We start from the raw sequence: 20,404 nt of genomic DNA on the forward strand, positions 1-20,404 counted from the left end.
AGGGGGGTGAGCATAGAAGTGACTCGCATTCAGGGCACGCTACGAAGGTAGCGGTAGAAGTGACTCGCGTTCAGGGCACCGTAGGGGAGTGACGATAGAAGTGACTCGCGTTCAGGGCACCCTACGATGGTAGCGTTAGAAGTGACTTGTGTTCAGGCCACCGTTTGAAGGTAGCAGTAGTGAGTCGTATTCATAAAATATAAAATATAAGGGGCCGTATTGCCTCTGGTATTTTTTTGTTATGAATTTTTTTTCACTCTATTTTTCTGACTCTAATACTTTAGATTTTAATACTTTTTTTTATAGAGAATATTTAAATTAGTCGTGATGTTGTGAACATCAATTATTTAACTTACTAAAGTATACAGTTAACTTATACGAAGACAATCAGAAAACAATAAATTATTTGTTTGTATTGGTAAATTACAAATTCTAGTTGCATCTGTTACTAATTCTTGCATCCCAAAACCAATATATTCTTTTCTTATGCCGAGAAATAGTAAAAGTAGATTTTGTGTATGTGTGTTATATCAATATTGTGAATTTTAACTTTCGTCTACCACTACGTTTGTTTATAAACAACTTTTTTTGTTCAACTGACGTGTATTATCGCGACGTACCTGCTTTGTATAATTATTCAATTAATCGTCGTGTATTCTTTTCGTCAACAGCAAAATATTCGTAAAGAGCATGTGTAGCTGTTTTGATGAGTTGTGGCGGTTAGAGTGTGCTTAAGTAAGAAATAAGTGTCTGTTAATTTTTGCACGAGTTTTCAGTGGATAAGATAAGATATGGATCTAAAACCTCTTCATCTATGCACTGGTAGGTGTATATAATTAATTTTTTTCGCGGATAGTTATGACGGTTTATATGAAATTTATTATTCCATTTGAGGCATATTAATGTTGCAAATTACAAACACGTGGTAGCATTTTTTATCTGAATTCATTGCCCTGTTTCCGAAAATAATATGCATGATTTAATTATTACAAGCATTGTTTTAAAAAGTACTCGTATCTGAGGATTATTAAAATGACGATATTCATGTGGCCGACCGCGCTCACTTTGCCGTCGGCCGTCGGCTCGTTCCTCTTTTCGCTGAAGGTTTTTAATCGAATTACACTCCTTTGCATCATTAACTTAAAAAGTTTCTTGTTGATTTAATAAAATCTTATACCGGTTTTTGCTATCATAGTCTCCATATATCTTAATATTTACAAGTAACTAGTTATTTATATCGTATTTACTTACTGTATTACCACGCGCCGTCGCTTGCCGTCTGTCGATTTGGATGTTTTATCAATTTATGATGCTGCTTCACCCGTCGGTTACCTTATGCAGTTGACGCTATCATCAAATGATAAATATACACAAAATATATTAAAATGTAAGTGTTTTATTCTTGTAGCACTCAACTTTTCCGATGATTTTCGGGTAAAATCTTTGAATTTATGTTAAAATATAGTTGTTTCCGTATAAATTTCTTTCGTCATGATGTGAATAGTAACCATATTTGTAGTTTTTTAAATTTTCCTTTGGCAACACCCTGTATATTAGTTTTTCTAACAGTATGTAGTAAATCACCCTTCTTGTGAGTTTTGAGTGTTCCTTGTTTTAAACTTGGGATTTTTCTTTTGTAACACCCTGTATATTAGTTTTCCCAACAGTATGTAGAAAATCACCTTTATTTGTGAGTTTTGAGTGTTCTTTGTTTTAAACTTGGGATTTTCTTTCTGGAACACCCTGTATATTTACTTTTCTTTGTGTCTGTGAAAATTTTCCTTCAGCTGTGGTTTTAGGGCTTTCATTTTGCACTCTATTTTTTTGTGAAAACGTGCAATATTTGTAGTGTTTAGATGTTTTCCTTTTTGATGGTTGAATTTTCTCTTTGTGACACCTTGTATAATCGTTTTCCTTTACATTCCTGAAAATTTTGTTTGACTGTTATTAGAATTTAACTTCTTGCACTTTGAATTTTCTTTTTGTAACACTCTGTATATTTGTTTCCATTTTCCACCACCTAGAAAATGGGCAATTTGCTAATTTCATTAACCCGGTAGAACATGTTGACGTGTTACTTGCTTATATGTGCGCAACGATGCAGGTCGTAAGTTCTGTGTCAATATGGCGGCATGTTTTTGTTGACTTGTAAAATCAAAACTTGTATTCTATTGTTAATAAATAAATAGTAAGATATATTGACTTCTTTGATTTGTGTGTTCGCCTTCTATCATTTCAGGAACAGGTCTCTAAGAGAGTTCCCTCTCTCAGGGGATGATCCCCTCTATAAAAATTGTTAAGGTAACCTGTATGATTTGTGTACTCCTTCTTTCATTTCAGCTACAGGTCAGAACTTGTAAGAATATTTTTAAGTGTCGCCTCTCTTGAGACGACTTAAAACTTAGAAATATTTGAACAAGACCTTATAAGGATTGTCCTTATAAGGAGGAGTTCCCTCTCTCTGGGGGTGATCCCCCACCATAAAAATTGTTGATATGCCTGATAATTTCGGGGATGAAGCGCAGAGACATCGTAGCTGTAGGTTGGGCCGGGAGCAATGGACGGATCGAAGCAGTGGGCGATCGACCAGAGCGCCGGAGGCGCTCTGGGAGATCGACCGTAGACTGTCTTATAACGACACGTGCCAAAAAATTTAAAAATCTGATCCTCCCCTGTTCTCTTTCTTCTATCTCCTCCTCTTCTCTACTCTACTCTCTGTTCTCTTCCTTCTATCTTCTCCCATTCTCTCTACTACTCCTTCCTTCTTCTTCCATTTTTCCACTTGCTTTCTTATTTATTCTCATATTGCCTTCACTTGTATTTCAATTTCTCTTATATTTCGTTGCAATTCATATATGCAACCCACATTACACCTGATATTTTTATATTTGAGAAAAATGCCTTCTACACCTGAGATTCGATCCGTGTCTGCTAGCATGCCAGCAGGTGCACGTCTCCACTCGACCACCGAGTGTTTTTATTGTTGTTATTTGATTCTTCTATTTATGTTTCTACTTTTATCATGTTTTTAAAAACAACAACACAATTCAAGTAACAGCTATATATTGTACACGCTCGATGCACTTAAGATTTATATGGAATATGATTTAAGACATCAGTCCTGCAAACGGCAAAGGGGAAACCAGAAAGAAATATGAAGAAGTATATAATATTACATTATGTTTTATTAGCAACATTAAAAACTACATACATTTATTTAAAATCGAAAATCATAAGCAACTCTTAAATCTCCTGAAAGTAAAACTTGCCTTGTAATACGCGCATCTCTAACATTTCTGCGATGGAAACTGCTCATAAACTTCTTCAACAGGCATCAACGTTGTTTATTTATACTAATTAAAGCACACAACACAAGGTGCAAGCAAACATTAAAACACAAACAACTGCAATACAATACAAAACATTTACGTATAAAACGAATTCTATGTGGACTGTACCACAAACATGTATGTACACATTAATACATAAGACAATACAGCAAAGTCTTACACACATACACAATAAAAGGAATTTTCAAGTTCTACATACCCAATTACATAACACAAACAGCAATCAAGGAAATGTGCACATTGCAAGAACAATAAAGTACGCGTATAATACAATCCAACGGCCGACGGAACATCACGCTACTTCTGCGAATGAACAATCCGCATTTTACGAACGTCGAACATCACTCGCGCACAATCGAAGGAGAAATATTATATAACACGTTAAAAAATTAAGGGACTCAAATTATTCTGAAGGAAATGCGCATGCAATTCACCTGACGACAAATATAAGACTGATGTGGAACGCAAGGCAACCGCGTGGCGACCGCACAAAAATTTGCACGAGATAAAAAACTTGTTTGTAAACACTTTCAGTGTGGTAGTGCAGAACATGCATGGAACTATTAATTTCGATTAAATTCTAAATCAGAAACTAGATAGATATTTTTATAAAACTGCTCATTTTGGAAGCGCATTTTGGGGTACTTTCAAAGGGTTTATAGGGTTGAAATAAAATGCGTCTTAAAGGACGTCTATTGACCTCTAACATGGCATAGAGAAACTTGGAGAAACTATATTAGTAGAGGAGATTCAGGGTGTTTTTTATTACAAATTTTAGTTTTTATTGTGTGCAATATAGCTAATATATACACATGATAGATTTTATACATCCAAACACAATCGCCATAATTATTATACCTACAACGCAAATTGATAAAATATGATAACTTTAACACACCTATATAACTTGATAAAACAATCCTTGAACAACTTATTAATTCATAATTTATAATTTTGGTAACAATGGTATAAATACATTCATATGCACGTTATTTTGATTGTTTTGACACAAATTACATTTGTTATTTCTATTGTTGTTAAACATAAAAACAAATGCGTTTCCGTAACCAAACTAACATCGTCGTCAAATACTCGTACACCTGGCTACAAGTACAGCGTCTACGTACAAGTACAAGAAGTAAGAAATACCTTGTTAGTCATTTGCAGTTGACGTATATACGTATAACTCACAATTGTTTCTTAAACTGTTTTTTTTATACGTTAGAAGTGTTTAAAACAGTCTTTGTTTAAATGGATTTGTCTCCAATAGGTGGTACATTTATGTTATTGATTTACATTTAATGTAATTATTTAGAAATATTAGGTATACGTCTCCTTAAGGTATCATTTTGTGTCGATTCGAAAAGAATAAAATATGTATAGAATTTCGGTTAAAACAATGCGTTGCGCTGTAGATTGTGCACCGTTATGTACACAAAATGTTGGGCGATGCCATACTTTCGCAGTGTTTATATTAAGTCAACTTTCCTTGTTTGCGGACGTTTCTCGCATTAGCTGCGTTCGGTTACCCTTCGCTCCATTGTGTAACATTCATCAATCATGATTTATTGGACCTATCGGTGGCGGTTGCAGCTGGTTGCGGCGTCTCGACTCGTGCTCACGTAATTGCCAACCATCGAAAAGGATCGCGCCTCGGGAAAGCGACCCGCCAGCCTCTTTCTTTGCCGTATTTTTGGCAGCAGTCGAGGTACAAACTCCATTTACGAACGCGCAAACCCTGAGACTTCAAATTGAGTTTCTTCGGGTTTATTGGCGTTGCTTGGCGTGGCTTTTTCGAAGTTTCGTTCAGTGTGATTTCCATCGCGAGTTAATGCGAAAGATTCGAATTCCCTCCTCGCCACCAGCAGATACGAATGAAGAATCAAGAAGGAGGAACAGGAGTCCCGGACGCATGTGAGTAATGTGATTGCGTTTCTGCATTTCTGCATTGCTGCATGCGAGAGCAAATGGCAGGAAACTCGATACCATAACGCGATTTACTTTCGCTTCACCTTTCTGTACTCCGTACTCGAAATTCTAGAAAATGACTCACGTTGAATATACACTTCAAAAAAGATTTAATGCTGATCTTCTGTTAAACTTGTAGTTTCAACTTTCAGCCGAGCGTCATTGGTCCATTTCCCAAATTGAAGGATTTTCGAATCAAAGTTGGGACGTATTCCCGCACTTTACTTTAATTGGAATGTTTGTTTATACAATCAGTACTTTAATAATTGTTACGCTGATAAAAATGAAAAATATTGCTCCAGCCAGTTTTCACTTCTCATTTTCCATTGCCAATTCTTTCTTGTCATTTGTTTAATTTATTTACATTCTTACGCATACGAGTATGTCGACTATAGAAAGACTCAAGAAAGACGTTTCATTCTGACTGATTTTTGACTAGAAAATTTTATAATTGCCGCTAATTTTTCTCGATAACGTTCTATCGGGAGTAAATTTATGTGAAAAATCTAAGTAATAACGTCAACGCGCAAACCATCGAGCCCAGCGCACCTAAAAAATAAAATAAAACATTATGAGCACATTCTGGTAATTAGAATTTTTATATAGCATGCTCAGTAAATTCAGTTATATGCAGTAGTATATAACGAGATTATTCTTGTTGCCAGATTGCCCGCCTGCTGGCGTAGCAACATTTTTGGTGGTTAATGTTCGTTCGCTTTTAATTTCGTTTTATCCTCAAAACTTATTCATCTCACAGGTGTGTCTAATGTTACAAAGTACATAGTTTTTTTAAAACATTACAGCGCGTGGCAGGTTGCAATCTGGTGCATAAACTGCAAAGTTGTATCTTACAATGATTTGTACCTTTTAATTTCGCAGCAGCAACAGGCGAGTCCGCTTTAGCTGTGTACGTTTCCACTTCGTTCAAGAATTGATAAGTTGCATTGAAGCCAGTGCCGTCTAGGCGATCGTTGGATCTGAACGTGACACGGAAAAATTTCCGATCCGATTCGATGTCGAACTCCTTTAATTGGCCACAGTAGCGCGGATATTTGCGATCGCGCGCCACGAAATTGGAGAATTCGACGTAGTCACTCGCTGAATTCGCTTCGCATCTACATGGAGAAGTAAAGCAGAAGAAGACGATGAGTGGCATGAAGTAATCACGTCGACGACGTGCACCATTCACAATTCATAAATGAGGTAGGGAGTTTTCATTTGAACATGATGGCCGTAGGATACGGACAGATTGAAATTTTTAAAAATTGAAGAAATTGGAAATCACATCCGCGAAACCAAAAGACGAAATCAAACGTTTTGAGAAAATCAAATCAACGGCGAAAAAATGTAAAAAGTTTTCGTACAGTTTTGCATTGAGCGTACCCGTAGCTCGATTTGTTTCAATATTGGCTGAATGGAGTATTAAGTTCGAGTATACTTCGAAAAGTTTGAATTTGAGTTTCAAGAATTGATATTTCAAGACGGGTGAAATAAAAGATGAAAGCGAAGAAAGACACGATTGTGCAAAAAGTTCGATACTCACGGTAAGACCCCCTCGACGTCGAAATAATTATAGTGCAAGTGTACTTTTTCGCCGACGTTGCCATGGAAAAAGTAATAGCATTCCGTATCGCGAGGATAGAAGCCCGGGTAGTTGGGGCTGTGAAAGTAGCCCGTTCGGCTTACGTTGCTATTGAACACGAAGGCACATGGGTATGACGGTTCTTGCATGCCTGTTCGGATTCCAAAGTCTAAAACATTAAACAAAAATATCAAGATAACGACGTAACACATTGTGCGCAAATTCGATAGCTTACTCTCAGTGAAACTGTACGACGCCTTGAAACCTCTCGAGTATCTTGACGCCAACAAGCTTTGGAATTCCAACTTAAGCCGTGGCCCATTCGACATGAGTGGTTTCGGCGGTGTGCCGCCACAAAAGCTATCGATCTTTTCCATGCGACCATCGATGTGCACGAACGCCAGCAGCGAGTCGTGATTATCGCATCTGAAAGAATAGATTAAAAGATCAAGTGCTTTTTATACAACCGTCGGGAAGCAGAGGTAGCAATTACTCGAATTAATCAATCAAAGTCGCACCAAAGGAAGCAAGCCTTCTTGATTTCTCCCTTGCAAAAATCGTGATAATTACTCTCTGAATTAATAATGTATCAAGCTCGCTGGAATCTCTGACTCTGAGATATTTTTAATTCACTCTAATGAACATGGTTTCAAAATTTTACAAAAACGATAAAACTGGTGCGGATGAAATTATGCAACGCTGAAAAACTTCAGAAGATCAGAATTTGAAAGGAAAGCATGTCTAATTAAACGCCGCAACGCGAAGAGTAGCAGGTTTCATATTTTTTTTGAAGTTTTAAACGTTTCCTTTCAGTTAAATTACTCCGGTGGATTGTAATTGAATTTGAAAGTACGTTGGAAAGCAAGTCAAGACAATTTTGCCTAGGTTATCAAATTCACTTCACGAAAGAAAAAACTCATTTTATATTCAACTTTGATTCAGATTAAAATATTTTAATTTAGTAAACATATAAAAAAAACGTCTTACTCTTTGGCGTCATCGTTGGGATGAAACAAATTAAAATCGTGAAAGACGATCTGCACGCGCTCCTTGCCTCGTCCTTGGAACTCGTAACGACATGACGTCCTCGGAGGATACGGCGAAGGATAATTTGGGCTCGAAAGACTGCCGTTCTTTGTGACATCGCTGTTGAAAACCACATCGCAGCTGGATCCTGAAATAAAAATTCAAAATCAATTTTTGTTCCTCTTAAAGTTAATTCAAAGTTTACTCTAAATATCACAAAGTCTTTTATAGAGCTGTATTTTTATTTTGTTAGTCTAAAAATATATGATGAATGTTTGTTTGTAAAACTGGCATTATTCACCCTCTAAGTGCATGAGGTCAGGTGACGACCTTCAAACTATCTGCAGCTGAGGAATTACGATACTTCAATGTCTAATTCGGAGTGTAAATCATGCTTTACGATGGTTAATAATGGATAGCACATAATCTATACATACGACTACAATTTACGAATTGGACATTCAATTTTAACATTTTCATATATTTCAGCCACACTCGCTGACAAGTTGATGACAATTTAAAATAATTTGCGTCGTTTCCACATACAGTTCGCTCGTACTCTGTACGCTTGATTGCGCACGTCCTTCCTGACGTTCCGACCTTTTTCGGGTCCTTTCCGGTCCTCACAGTGTATACAAAGTAACTCACAACAGAGTCCTTTTTGATAAACTAGTATAACAAGTGAAGGAAAAGCAAATATTTAATGAAAATGATATTTACGATGGAGACACTTAGTATGTGCATAACTTCCGAAAGGATCTCATTTTGGACATTTGCTTCCTAGTTCCTGCGAGCAGTAATGCGTCTAGTTGCGGTTGACTAAACTCGACGCGCACCTGATAGTTGTTGACTAAATCCCGAGAGTGAAAGGCCTATTCCCGAATGTTGGCTATTACCTGCAATGGGACTGGAACTAGTGGCAGGCTGAGGACGCATAGTGGATAAACAAGATGTATGCGAAACGTGTGAGGAATTCAGGGGATTAATTGGCAAGTACCTGGCTTCGCATTTGTGGCATATTCATACCAGATGCAAATTAGTCGAACCTTTGATGGGGACAAGTTAATTGAAAATCAACCAACAAACTTCATACCCAACTCCGAGTTGTATTAAAAACTAGTATTAAAAACTTTAATTTTGATTTTTAGTTAAAACCACTTGAAAAATTCATATCACTGACGGCGAACAAAACGTTCGCATGAAATGATCTCCAGTTTCGATCGACTATTTTTTATTTTGTTTCATAAGCGAATGAATTCTCTCCATTGTTTTATTCCCAGCGTTTGGTTCCGGTTGAATCACGCTGGAAATATGAGTGCGTCGGACGGGAGCAGAAGCGTAACAAGATCTATGTGTTTAGACGTCGATGCAATATCGGTAATAGGTATATTGCTTCAGCGTCGAAGAAATACGCAATCAAAGCGGAAAACGTGAAAATGGAGGAAATCGCGGAAACGAACGTCTCCAGAGAGCGCGTCGGGGACGACGCAACGTTTTCGTTGCCCATTACCGATAAATCAGATAAAATCCACTCGCCTTCGGCCCGCACGTACGCCGCACGTCCGCAGCTCCGGATTTATACCTGGACATGTCGAATGGGGAGCGAACAGAGAAAGTGTATAAAATTAAATCAAGTGTCATCGAATGGCCGTAACTTTTTCAACGAGACATTAAACACCGAGAAAATTGTGGAAAATAGTTAATTTTGTAAAAATTGATGAGAGTTTAATTTATATAGGTAGTAAATTGTTCTTTTGATTGTTTTTGTAATATACTGTATTTCATTGCTAACGTCTAACCTAACTTCATCATCGCCACACTTTTCCACAGCATTTTCGCGCCCGATTTGAGATGTTGCTACTTTATAAAGTTCCCTAAATGCGCTCGATTTCTTCCCCTACGGCGCGATGTCGGCGCGTGATCGTTCCAATAAAAATAAACCGTAATGACAACGGTTATGCTTCAATGCCCTACTCCCTTAAGGTATTGTGCTGAAAAACTGGCTCAGCACGAAATAAAAATAAAATAGAACAATGAGAAATAAAAACAACGCTTTGAAGTAAATAACTTCACAAAAATAAATAACCTGACAATATAAAATATAAAATTAACTTTAAACTTTCATAAAATGTGGTAAAAGTTTTTTTCTTCCACTGTAGTTTTGGGTTTTTCAGTAAAAACGGCAGAAGTCGCTAAGAAATCGCAAAGTGTGAAAAGTGCCAGCCCAATTTGATTAACAGCGTCCGGGGAGAGCGAAACTATTTTATTCAATTTTCGTACTGCGGCAGGAAACGAGGTCTCCTTGTAGACGCCGTTTGGCTGTACTTTTAATCTAGAACGAAATTGATTTAAAACGCGGGATTACGCTAGCCGGTTTCTGCCCGAGACTGAGCAACGAGTAAGAGGTAAATAATTAAGAATTAATTTGGGCAGTTACTGCTCTGAATCACTGTGCCTCTCAGGAAACGAAAAAGCAAAGAAAAAAAACGCGAAATTAATTTACGTTTCTGATGATGAAGATGGAGAAAAATTGCCTTAAAAGGAATTATAACCTGAATTAATGATGGAAACTGTGTTTGATTTCGTGATTTCAGTAAATATTTATTTTGCTCAAGTCAAAAATTCCATTCTTACTTTTATTTCCATGCGTTCTACACAACCCAGTTAATTTCATACTTTTGGTAATTGTTTGGTATGCAATTACATTTGTCAACAAGTGTTCACTTAACTCAAAACAAAATAGATTATCACGTAACACTTCAAAATATTCAAACAAACAAAAACTAATTAATTAAATGCAAACAAATGAACTGCCTTCACGTCTTAAAGATTTTCTATTGTTTGCCTTGAAAGATTTATGCGTGTGAACGGAAAACTTAAACAGACAACAGCTTACAGTGATTTATTGTCTCGTACTTGTTATACGTACATACATTTGCGTGTGTACCGCGTGTTTATTTGCGCGTGGTGGAGTTTTTTTCTCAGTGCCGAATCCATCTTTGCCAGTAAAATATTCACACGTTCGGTCCTGCATCACGCCCGCGTGGGCTAACGAATAAACTCGGCAACCGCGATATGTCTGCGTAATGTGTTTGCTAGAACGCGAATGCTTAATGCGGCCGCAACGCCCCGGCGCATCCGCCATCCGCAATCCACTACCAACCCCGACCGTGTTGCGCGCAGCCGGCCGGCGAAAACGAAAACATGAAATATTCAAACGCGGTGATGGATGGAATGCAGTAATATTAATAATGCTCCAGCAGCGCAAACCGACCTTCTGTTATTACCGTCCATTATTGCATTCAAGTGTCCAATCATTCAAATTCCCGCGCGTTTTAAGTCAACATACAGCAGACAACACAAAGTAGAAAGTAGAAAATTTCATTTCAACTTTTTAAATTAATTTCGAAGCTTTGAAGTACGAGTATATTACATTAAAGTAAAAAACGTATTGTTGATGAGCTGTTGTGTTCATGCCTAGGCACATATTTGAAATATAGCAACACTGAGTTATAGATGAATGCGTTGAAATGAGCGACGACATGGTAAAGCGGCGACGCAACATTGAACATTAATCTTTTATAATCCATCTTAACAGGATCCGTGCTTACCGACGCCTCCGGAGGCGGTGATGTTGACGGCTTGCTGGTTTGTGGTGGTGCTGCATCCTTCCGCTACGCAACCACCGACATAAATCGAAAAAACCGAACAAAATATTAAATTTTATTTCAAAACTCACTTTAAGCTGGATAGAGGTATTAAGCGATTACCTATAGAAAAATGCAGTTATTTTTATATAAAACCACTGGAACTGGTTTTCCAGAATGAATAAAATTGAAAATTCTTCGGTTGCAGGAATTATAAAGCATTTCGAAAATGAATTGATGTTATTTAAATCGCTGTAATGCCTTTTGTCTACTTCCAATTGCTCAATGAACACAATTTATGGCTTTTTATTTCATTTTTTCATTGGGATTACCATTTTTATTCCATACACTCGTAAAAAATCCATAACATGAGAAAATTCAGCGATTATTATCAGAAAATAGAAATATAATCCAACGATAAAAATAATACAACAAGGAAAATTCTATCAGAAATTAATATTTCTAGAATTGCAATGTTTTCGTGATATTAGCAGAAAAAAAACTATAAAATTTGAAAAAATCGAAGAAAAAAGAAAAGTAAAGTAAAAAGCAACAATTTCAACTTACAAATACATAACACTTTTTAGAAACAATGTAAAAGCAATAATTCATTGTCTCTGACATTAACAAGACCGAAAACTCACCGCGAGCGTTCTTTCTCGATTTTTTATAGCAAACGATTAATTTCAGCTTGACTGTAATGTCTCCTCGTAAACACTTACCAGGATCAAGATGATTAATTAATTAATAGCGTCTGCAGCGAATACACGAATGCGCTGTTGTTGGTGAAGCATGCAGATGACTGTGGAATGATGCGATGATGCGACGGTGATAATGACGGCGCGATATGAATGAGCCGAAATGAAGCATCAAACTTGTTAACGTCGCCATTTGCGGGCGCGCGCTGGCGCACGTTTCATAACCCGACGCGCTTTTGTTATGTAAAACACTAGAGTTTCAGCAGGGCGTGTTTATTCAAGCAAGGTTCTTCGCCAGCCATCCGAGGCTATGCCGAGAGCGTCATACGCGAAAGACTCCTCGGCGAACATCGCGAACTTAATGTATTCCCGTATTCCCAGTATTCCCGCACGCTGTGCAGTAAGTATTCGCATTATGTACACGAACGTAAAGATATTGAAGATATTGAGTGTTACTAAAGTCACAAAATTGTGTGGCAGACTTGAGAGTTTCAAGTTTAGGCACACTCTGTGTGCGTTTTAATATGAATGCATTGTGGATTATTAATTGCGAGGTCTTGGTACGTTTCTTGGCAAGATATGGCAAAGGTTTATTGTAAAAGTAAAAGTTGCATGAAGGCACGCGGCTTGCAATCAGGAGAGTGATTTAATATTAATTATCAATTTATAAGCATGCCGTACGACGGGGATAAATGATTCATAAGTTATGTGCTGGGATTTAGAGTAGAATGAGATTGCAATCTTACTTAGTAAGCACCCAAATAATTAAATAGAAAGGTTCCGCAAGGACCTTTTAATATTTCAGGCTATTTTATTGTCAAATTTAGATTTTAATCATTTAAAACTTTATTTCCTTAGTCTTACTCATGTAAAATTCTTAATTAACAGAAATGTAGGATGAATGATTTGAAATTCCCAAAAAATTTATAACCCAGCATTTAGTAAAATATTTCACTATTGATTGGTGGAAAGATTGAACTATTTCAACCTCCACACGTATTTAAAATATTGTAGGTACATTTTCCTGTTTATTTTTAAATATGATGTTGTATAGTAACGATTAATATTAAAACTCAGTTTGTTTTTGATGTTAGTTGACTCAGTGATCCAATTTTAATTATAAGCAATATATAGCGATATATAGCAATATGGCCAACAGCAATTTTGTCAATGAAATTTGGCGTAGTTGTGGTATCTTTGATTTTGATTGGTTTTAATCCGGTAAAAATTAATTATTATTTCCTACTCTGATATAAAATTATATTTAAAATCTGTTTAAATACCTGTCTGTGTCTTTAAAAAGATTTATATATGTCCACTGTTATTTCGAGAATTTTTATTATTAAACTCTGTTTCCAAGCAAATCTCACAAGTCCCACGAGTTATTTTACCATTCCTTTGTCAAGAAATACGTGCGACATCAAGAAGTAGAAACAAGACAGTTCAAAGATTTTTCAAATGCCATGAGACCTTGCTTTGCAACCAAAGTTATCCAATCAGCAGGAAAACAACGTTTTCCACACTTGCCACGCATTCCTCTACGAATAGGAATGTCAAACTGCTATTTATTTTTTATTTTTTGATTCCTTCCCAGGATGTGTAAAACGGTTTGATAAAAAAGAAAGCAGTAGAAAAGCAACACGGATCCCCGGAAGGTTGGAAGTAGAAAAAACAAAAAAGAAAACGGGAGAAATCGAACAGGGACGCGTTGCATCCAAAAATGCCGTCGATCGTACTCCTCGGACGCGTGGTAAATATTTGATAGTGCATCGTAGGAAATTTATGCAATCGTGCGATGCCTCGGTGGACCCTGCCGAAGGAAAGTGCTTAACCGAAGATGCCTAGCAAACGGCAAAATAAAAGAGTGTGCAGAACAATTTCCGCCAACCGGAATACGAAATATTCTAATATTTGCCGAGTGAAAATGTGCACTTGTGCCACCGATATTCTCCTCACACACATTCGGTATTTTTTTGTATGCTACAAACATTTTTCATTTTGCTAGACTATAATAAACGCACAAAAATAAATAACACATTTTTGATTAAATAAAGATTTGGGTAATTTCTTGAATATTATAAGGCTGTAAAATGTTATGAACTTTCTTAAAACTTTTAATTGAAGGTCTAATTCCTGATGAAATCAAATGTGATGATTACAGAAGTGAAAGCGAACAGAGTGCAAATTTGCTCTCGATTCTAAATCGCAGTGATAGCCACCGTTCACCATTAATGTTGGATTTAATTTGTCCGCAGGTAATTTCCATATAAATTGTGCATTTTCCGCCTGGGGATTATTGGATTTCAAAGTTTAATTTGTTTGAAAATCAAAATCGTAAAACTCACGATTTCAAACATTAATTTTTACTCGAGGAGATATTCATAATTAATTGCAATAGAATTAGCATAAATTGAGAACCGTGCCTTAAATGAAGTGAAGAAGAATAGCGGTAGTTCCTAAGTAACTAATTGCTCTTTTGTTACACGCCAGCAGCGCGCAACGACAATGTTTTGTGTGTCGTGGAGAGTAGAAGTGAACCGGCAACGAGGGTGAACACCAAAACTTTACATTGCCATTGTGGGCGCCACTGCTGGCGACTTAAAGTCTTCAAACTTGATGCGAATGGAGGCCACTTGACGTCAACCGGAAATACATGCAAACACGATATGCACGCTTTGGCATCAGTTCTCTTGTTCAAGTAAGTCAACAACACGTTTCATCAAACATCACTTTTGAAACAATTACAACTTTAACTCGAAATATCATACTTTTTATGCGATACAGGTAAACACGTAATTGTATAAAGCTAACTTACAACATGCTTTGTTTCATTGTGAGTTTTGGTGGTCTGTAAGCAATTCGCGGCTTAATTTCGACAGGTTCAATGTAGGCGCACAATGTATCAGTGTTTTGTCGGTACGTCCACGTTCCCGAGCGAAAATAAACCTTTTGTATCCCATATTTATTCAAGCTGGTAGCGCAGTTCGCATCTGGTTTGCCATGAATACAATTCCGCATCATTCACCATTGACATACTGTACTCGTAGTTTGTGACCTGCCGGCGCTAAATGTTAACATTTTCTGGTGCAAATTGGACTATTCATGCGCACAGAAGAGTTAATATTAAACAACTACACGGTATACTTGGTTGAACACACAATAAATAAGCCTATGATAATAAAACGGAGTGAAAACAAAAGTACTACTTCACCTTAGCTAACACAGTGAACTATTAACGATGCAGATGTAAGAAAAATTCAATTGAAATTTTGAAAAGAATGTAATTATACGTCTGTTTGAATTCAATTTACAAAGCAAACACCTGATGTGCTATTGTTACTTTTTTCAGCAATTTCTACATTTCTCTTGATGCCGAAGGCAAATTAATTAATTTTTCTAAACTTGTTTAAATGCCCCCATTGGGGTATTAATTTCGTGCATTATTGTTTGCTCTTGTATATGAAGCTTTAAGCACATATTTGTTGATTGAGGTCGCAATTTAGAAATCAATTTCATCGAAACAACAAATTTGCTCTTTCCATTCGAGCGCTTGTTTACTTTGACAACAACTGAATTATCGTTTATTTTATCTATGCAAATTAATCGGAAGAAAATTAATATACTCTATACGAAATAATAATTAATATATTAGTTATTAATATTTAATATTTCAGATAGTGCAATTTATTAGTTTGAAATTAATTCGCAAACTGCGCGAGCGAAATGCACTGATAAAATTATCACGATCACAAATTCATGAAACGATGGAACTAACTTAGGATGCACGCCTATTAGACTTAATTCTAACTCTAGTCTTACCACGGCTAATATTCCAGAGGAACAGACATCCTGAATGGAACATATTCATGCAATTAGATCCGCCGACGTTAATCAAATGTGGGTGGTGAGCCCGATTTTAGTATTTCGAATTTCTCATGGAGCAAAGTCCGAAAACGGAATTCAAATATTTTATATACACAGATAAATTTAGAGAGAAATTCGTAAACTAATAGGTATTAATTTGCACTAAAATCTAATATTATATTTGTAGTAAATTCCTCATTCGGATTTTACTTCACAATGCTAGTTTCTAAACAACTTATTCCCAACTAATGAGGATGAATTAACCGACCTTTGTTTATTTAAAATTAACTTTGATAATTAAAAGTTGTTATGAAAACTGAAATTTACAGTTCATTTTGACTAATACTGCATGAAAATACTAAAAATACTAAACTCCCACTTTTTGGTTTGATAGCTAATTTAAAAATTGGTGCAGCAAACAAAAATACGAGTTATTTTGATTCGCGGCAATAAAGAAAATTAATTGCTGCCACGCAAATTACAATATATTCAACACATTTAATGTTAATCTGTATTTATTTTATGTTAATATCAAAATGCACCAAAATCGTTTAATAATAGCAAATTTTTAATTAAAGCTGAATTTATTGAACTTTCATATTTCGCCAATCATATGCTCGGAAAAGTACAAACTATATATTTGTTATTATTATTATTATTATTAATATTAACGTTCCCAAGTGGAAACTATAAGCTTATAATAGTGTACCCAGTTTGTGCAGTGTATGAAGTATGACTATAGAGTCTATAGTTTCCATTAGTAATTTTAATATTCATCTGCTTGATAATACCACACCATACTGTGCAGTTTAAATTGAAATAAATACTCGTATGTGAAACTTGTAGTTTAAGCGATTTAAATTCTATTAACTTTCTTCTTTTAATTTTATACTTTATTATGCAGTTTTCCCAGGTAACAGACTCATCAATTCAAAGCTTCCAAAACATATTTATTGTTAGTCCATTAAGTGATGAAAAAATAAATTTACATTAAATTTAATTACTTAAAATTAAAACATCTTTCCCTTTGAAAGTATTCCGAACATTTAAATTAAAATTACGAGTTTAAATTTCAATCCTTTTGCATATTTAATTTACGCAGATAGATGAAATTCTACAAAAGGTATTGTATTGTGTAGATGCTATAATGTAAATGTACTTTTTTCCTTTTTCATTTGTGCTTATAAGGGGGAAGCGCAAATTCAAATCGAGACAACAAATAAACCAAAATGGCACAAAAGTAAAATAAACGAGGCGAAACAAGCCGGAGAGAGACTAAATAAAATAAAAATGCTGACAGAGTGCCAGATTTTTCAACAAATATTTAAATATTTATAATAAATATTATAATAAATTGAAGAATACTTGCTTAAATTTACGATGTCAATATAAACTGCAAGATGTGATTTTATTTCAAGAAATAAAGATTCGATATCTGCAGGTAAACAAACTTATCTCTTGTTCGAAATCGCGTGATCGCACACGAACACGGTGTGCACTCTCTACCACCGACAAGCAATATTTAACGCAAAAATGTGCATTGTTGTGTGATCTAACCGACTATTTAGTAACGGCAGGAATAAATTCAAAACACATTTGATCAAATATGCAACAAAGTTGATATTGCATGAAAATACCAATCATGAGCAATTTAATAATGCCTATCAAATCGCAATACTGCTTTAATTTATACTCTATGACACAATACAATAATATTATATTCACACATCGGAGAAAAAACCAACATGTTGTGCGGAGTATTGAAATGGTGAGATAAAAGATACTTACTCAAGCCCAACTACTGCAGATGCATATTACGACTAAGTCGATTGATGACCGAATATAATGGACACTTTGAAAATAAAAGTCTGATAAAAGAAAACGCGCAGCGCGAAATACTTCTGGATACGGCAGAGACCGGCACGATACTGGCTGCAACCCATTGATAGCGTATACCGAAACTGCACAAGCAACGATGCGACAGTTCACAAAAAGTCTGCTGCAGAAACCCGGCAGGTAAAAGCAATAGATGCGCAAAGCCAGCGCGTTGATGCCATGCGACCTTGTGCGTGAATTGCAATAGATGCGCAAAGCCGGCGGCGCGTAGGTAGCACGCGACCATGTGCACGAATTGCAACGGACACGGTACCTGTGATAAGAACTAAACTAAAATGTGCTGGGTGCGACAAGGCGACGAGAATCTTACGCGTAGAATCTCGCACGGCGAATGCGATAAGAAAGTGCTTTATCCACAAACGCTGATTTAATTCAAAACGAATACAATTCTATTTCATGATTTTAGTTCATGCTAGTGAACTAAAATTTAAATAACGAAATTATAAATTGTTGATTATGAAAGATTGAAAGATTCTCTATCAGACAAAAATGCAAAATATTTATATTTCCTACAGTAAAAGGTCGAAAAACGCGACTAAAAGTGCTGAAAAGTGACATTTTGCAATTTTTGCCCATTTTATTCAATCGCGAATATCTCGTAAACTAAAAGAGATAAATAAGATCTGATCGCAGCGTCTTAATCTACGGACCAGTCTCTATCAGATAGGATAGTTAAAACCGAAATCTGAGAGATGAAATTTTAAGTCTTAAGAAAAAATTGCCAAGGGGGGGTGCTTGATACTTTTTTTCGACGATTTTCAAAAATTCATATCTCTTAAACTAAAAGAGATAGCTGCCAACGAATTGTTGATTATGAAAGATTGAAAGATTCTCTATCAGATAAAAATATAAAATAATTATATTTCCTACAGTAAAAGGTCGAAAAACGCGACTAAAAGTGCTGAAAAGTGACATTTTGCAATTTTTGCCCATTTTATTCAATCGCGAATATCTCGTAAACTAAAAGAGATAAATAAGATCTGATCGCAGCGTCTTAATCTACGGACCAATCTCTATCAGATAGGATAGTTAAAACCGAAATCTGAGAGATGAAATTTTAAGTCTTAAGAAAAAATTGCCAAGGGGGTGCTTGATACTGGGAGATTTTTTCGACGATTTTCAAAAATTCATATCTCTTAAACTAAAAGAGATCAGCTAAAAACCAACTGAAAAGTGAATTGTTGATTATGAAAGATTAAGATCTGAAGTCTTAAACTTCTCTATCAGAGTCTTAAAAATGCCAATGATACTTTTTCGACGATTTTCAAAAATTATATTTCCTACCAACAGTGAAAGATTGAAAGGATAAAAATATAAAATAATTATAACAGTAAAGGCGACTAAAAGTGCTGAAAAGTGACATTTTGCAATTTTTGCCCACGTTATTCAATCGCGAATATCTCGTAAACTAAAAGAGATAAATAAGATCTGATCGCAGCGTCTTAATCTACGGACCAATCTCTATCAGATAGGATAGTTAAAACCGAAATCTGTGAGATGAAATTTTAAGTCTTAAGAAAAAATTGCCAAGGGGGGGTGCTTGATACTTTTTTTCGACGATTTTCAAAAATTCATATCTCTTAAACTAAAAGCGATAGCTGCCGATTATGAAAGACTGGAAGATTCTCTATCAGACGAAAATATAAAATAATTATATTTCCTACAGTAAATGGTCGAAAAACGCGACTAAAAGTGCTAAAAAGTGACATTTTTCAATTTTTGCCCATTTTCTTTAATTGCGAATATCTCGTAAACTAAAAGAGATATTTGAGATCTGATCGCAGCGTCTTCATCTACGGACTATTCTCTATAAGAGAGGATAATCAAAACTTTTTATTTGTATTTCGCAGTAAAAAATTTTTGTAAGCTTCGGATTTATTTTTATCATAAAATTAAAGATTTCACTACATATGTAATTACACAGTAAAAAATTGATTAGTCAAATCAAATCTACCAATCAAGTTTTACATTATGTAGAATGCATCTAAATATTAAATCACAACACGTTCATTAGCCTAATTAAACACAACCCGTCAGTTAATAAACAAATTTCGAGTAAATCGATGATTCCGCCATTCACGCGGTGAAGCAACGACAGTTGACTTGCACCTCCCATCATCAGCTAACGTGATCCGGTAATATTAAGCAAACTTGTGAATATTTAGTGTGTGCATGTAGGTAGTATTGAACTACAAATGATAATTTACTTGCAGTTCAAATAGAAATTGATGTGAATGCGCCTGGTTAGCGGCGGCTTGGTGCCCCGGGCAAATATAATCCGATTAACGATTGAGCTCTGCTCGTAATCGAATGCAGCAATTCACCATTCGCCAGTAAAGCGTTTTACATTGTTTCCTCGTCATTAAATTATTA

At 35.7% G+C, this 20,404-nt stretch overlaps 1 protein-coding gene across 2 annotated transcripts in view; it reads right to left on the minus strand.

Moving 5' to 3' along the window:
* Positions 1-4,108: 4,108 nt before the first annotated feature.
* Sol1 overlaps positions 4,109-20,404 on the minus strand; it is a 110,826-nt gene continuing 94,530 nt past the window's right edge. The window contains exons 2-6 of one of the 2 annotated variants that reach the window (XM_065301617.1): positions 7,888-8,074; positions 7,136-7,326; positions 6,862-7,069; positions 6,183-6,433; positions 4,109-5,867 (exon numbers count right to left, since the gene is read on the minus strand). In XM_065301617.1, coding sequence (XP_065157689.1) covers positions 5,812-5,867; positions 6,183-6,433; positions 6,862-7,069; positions 7,136-7,326; positions 7,888-8,074 — 893 coding nt within the window. In that variant the 3' untranslated portion in view covers positions 4,109-5,811. Of the gene's footprint in view, positions 5,868-6,182; positions 6,434-6,861; positions 7,070-7,135; positions 7,327-7,887; positions 8,075-20,404 lie in introns of those variants that run through there. The other variant, XM_065301618.1, reaches the window with a different exon arrangement.

This window comes from Atheta coriaria, unplaced genomic scaffold, assembly GCF_025399875.1.
Source record: "Atheta coriaria isolate IRGN ID8LTWV9N9 unplaced genomic scaffold, Caltech_Dcor_3.1 hic_scaffold_4_pilon, whole genome shotgun sequence".
Classification (NCBI taxonomy): domain Eukaryota; kingdom Metazoa; phylum Arthropoda; class Insecta; order Coleoptera; family Staphylinidae; genus Dalotia; species Dalotia coriaria.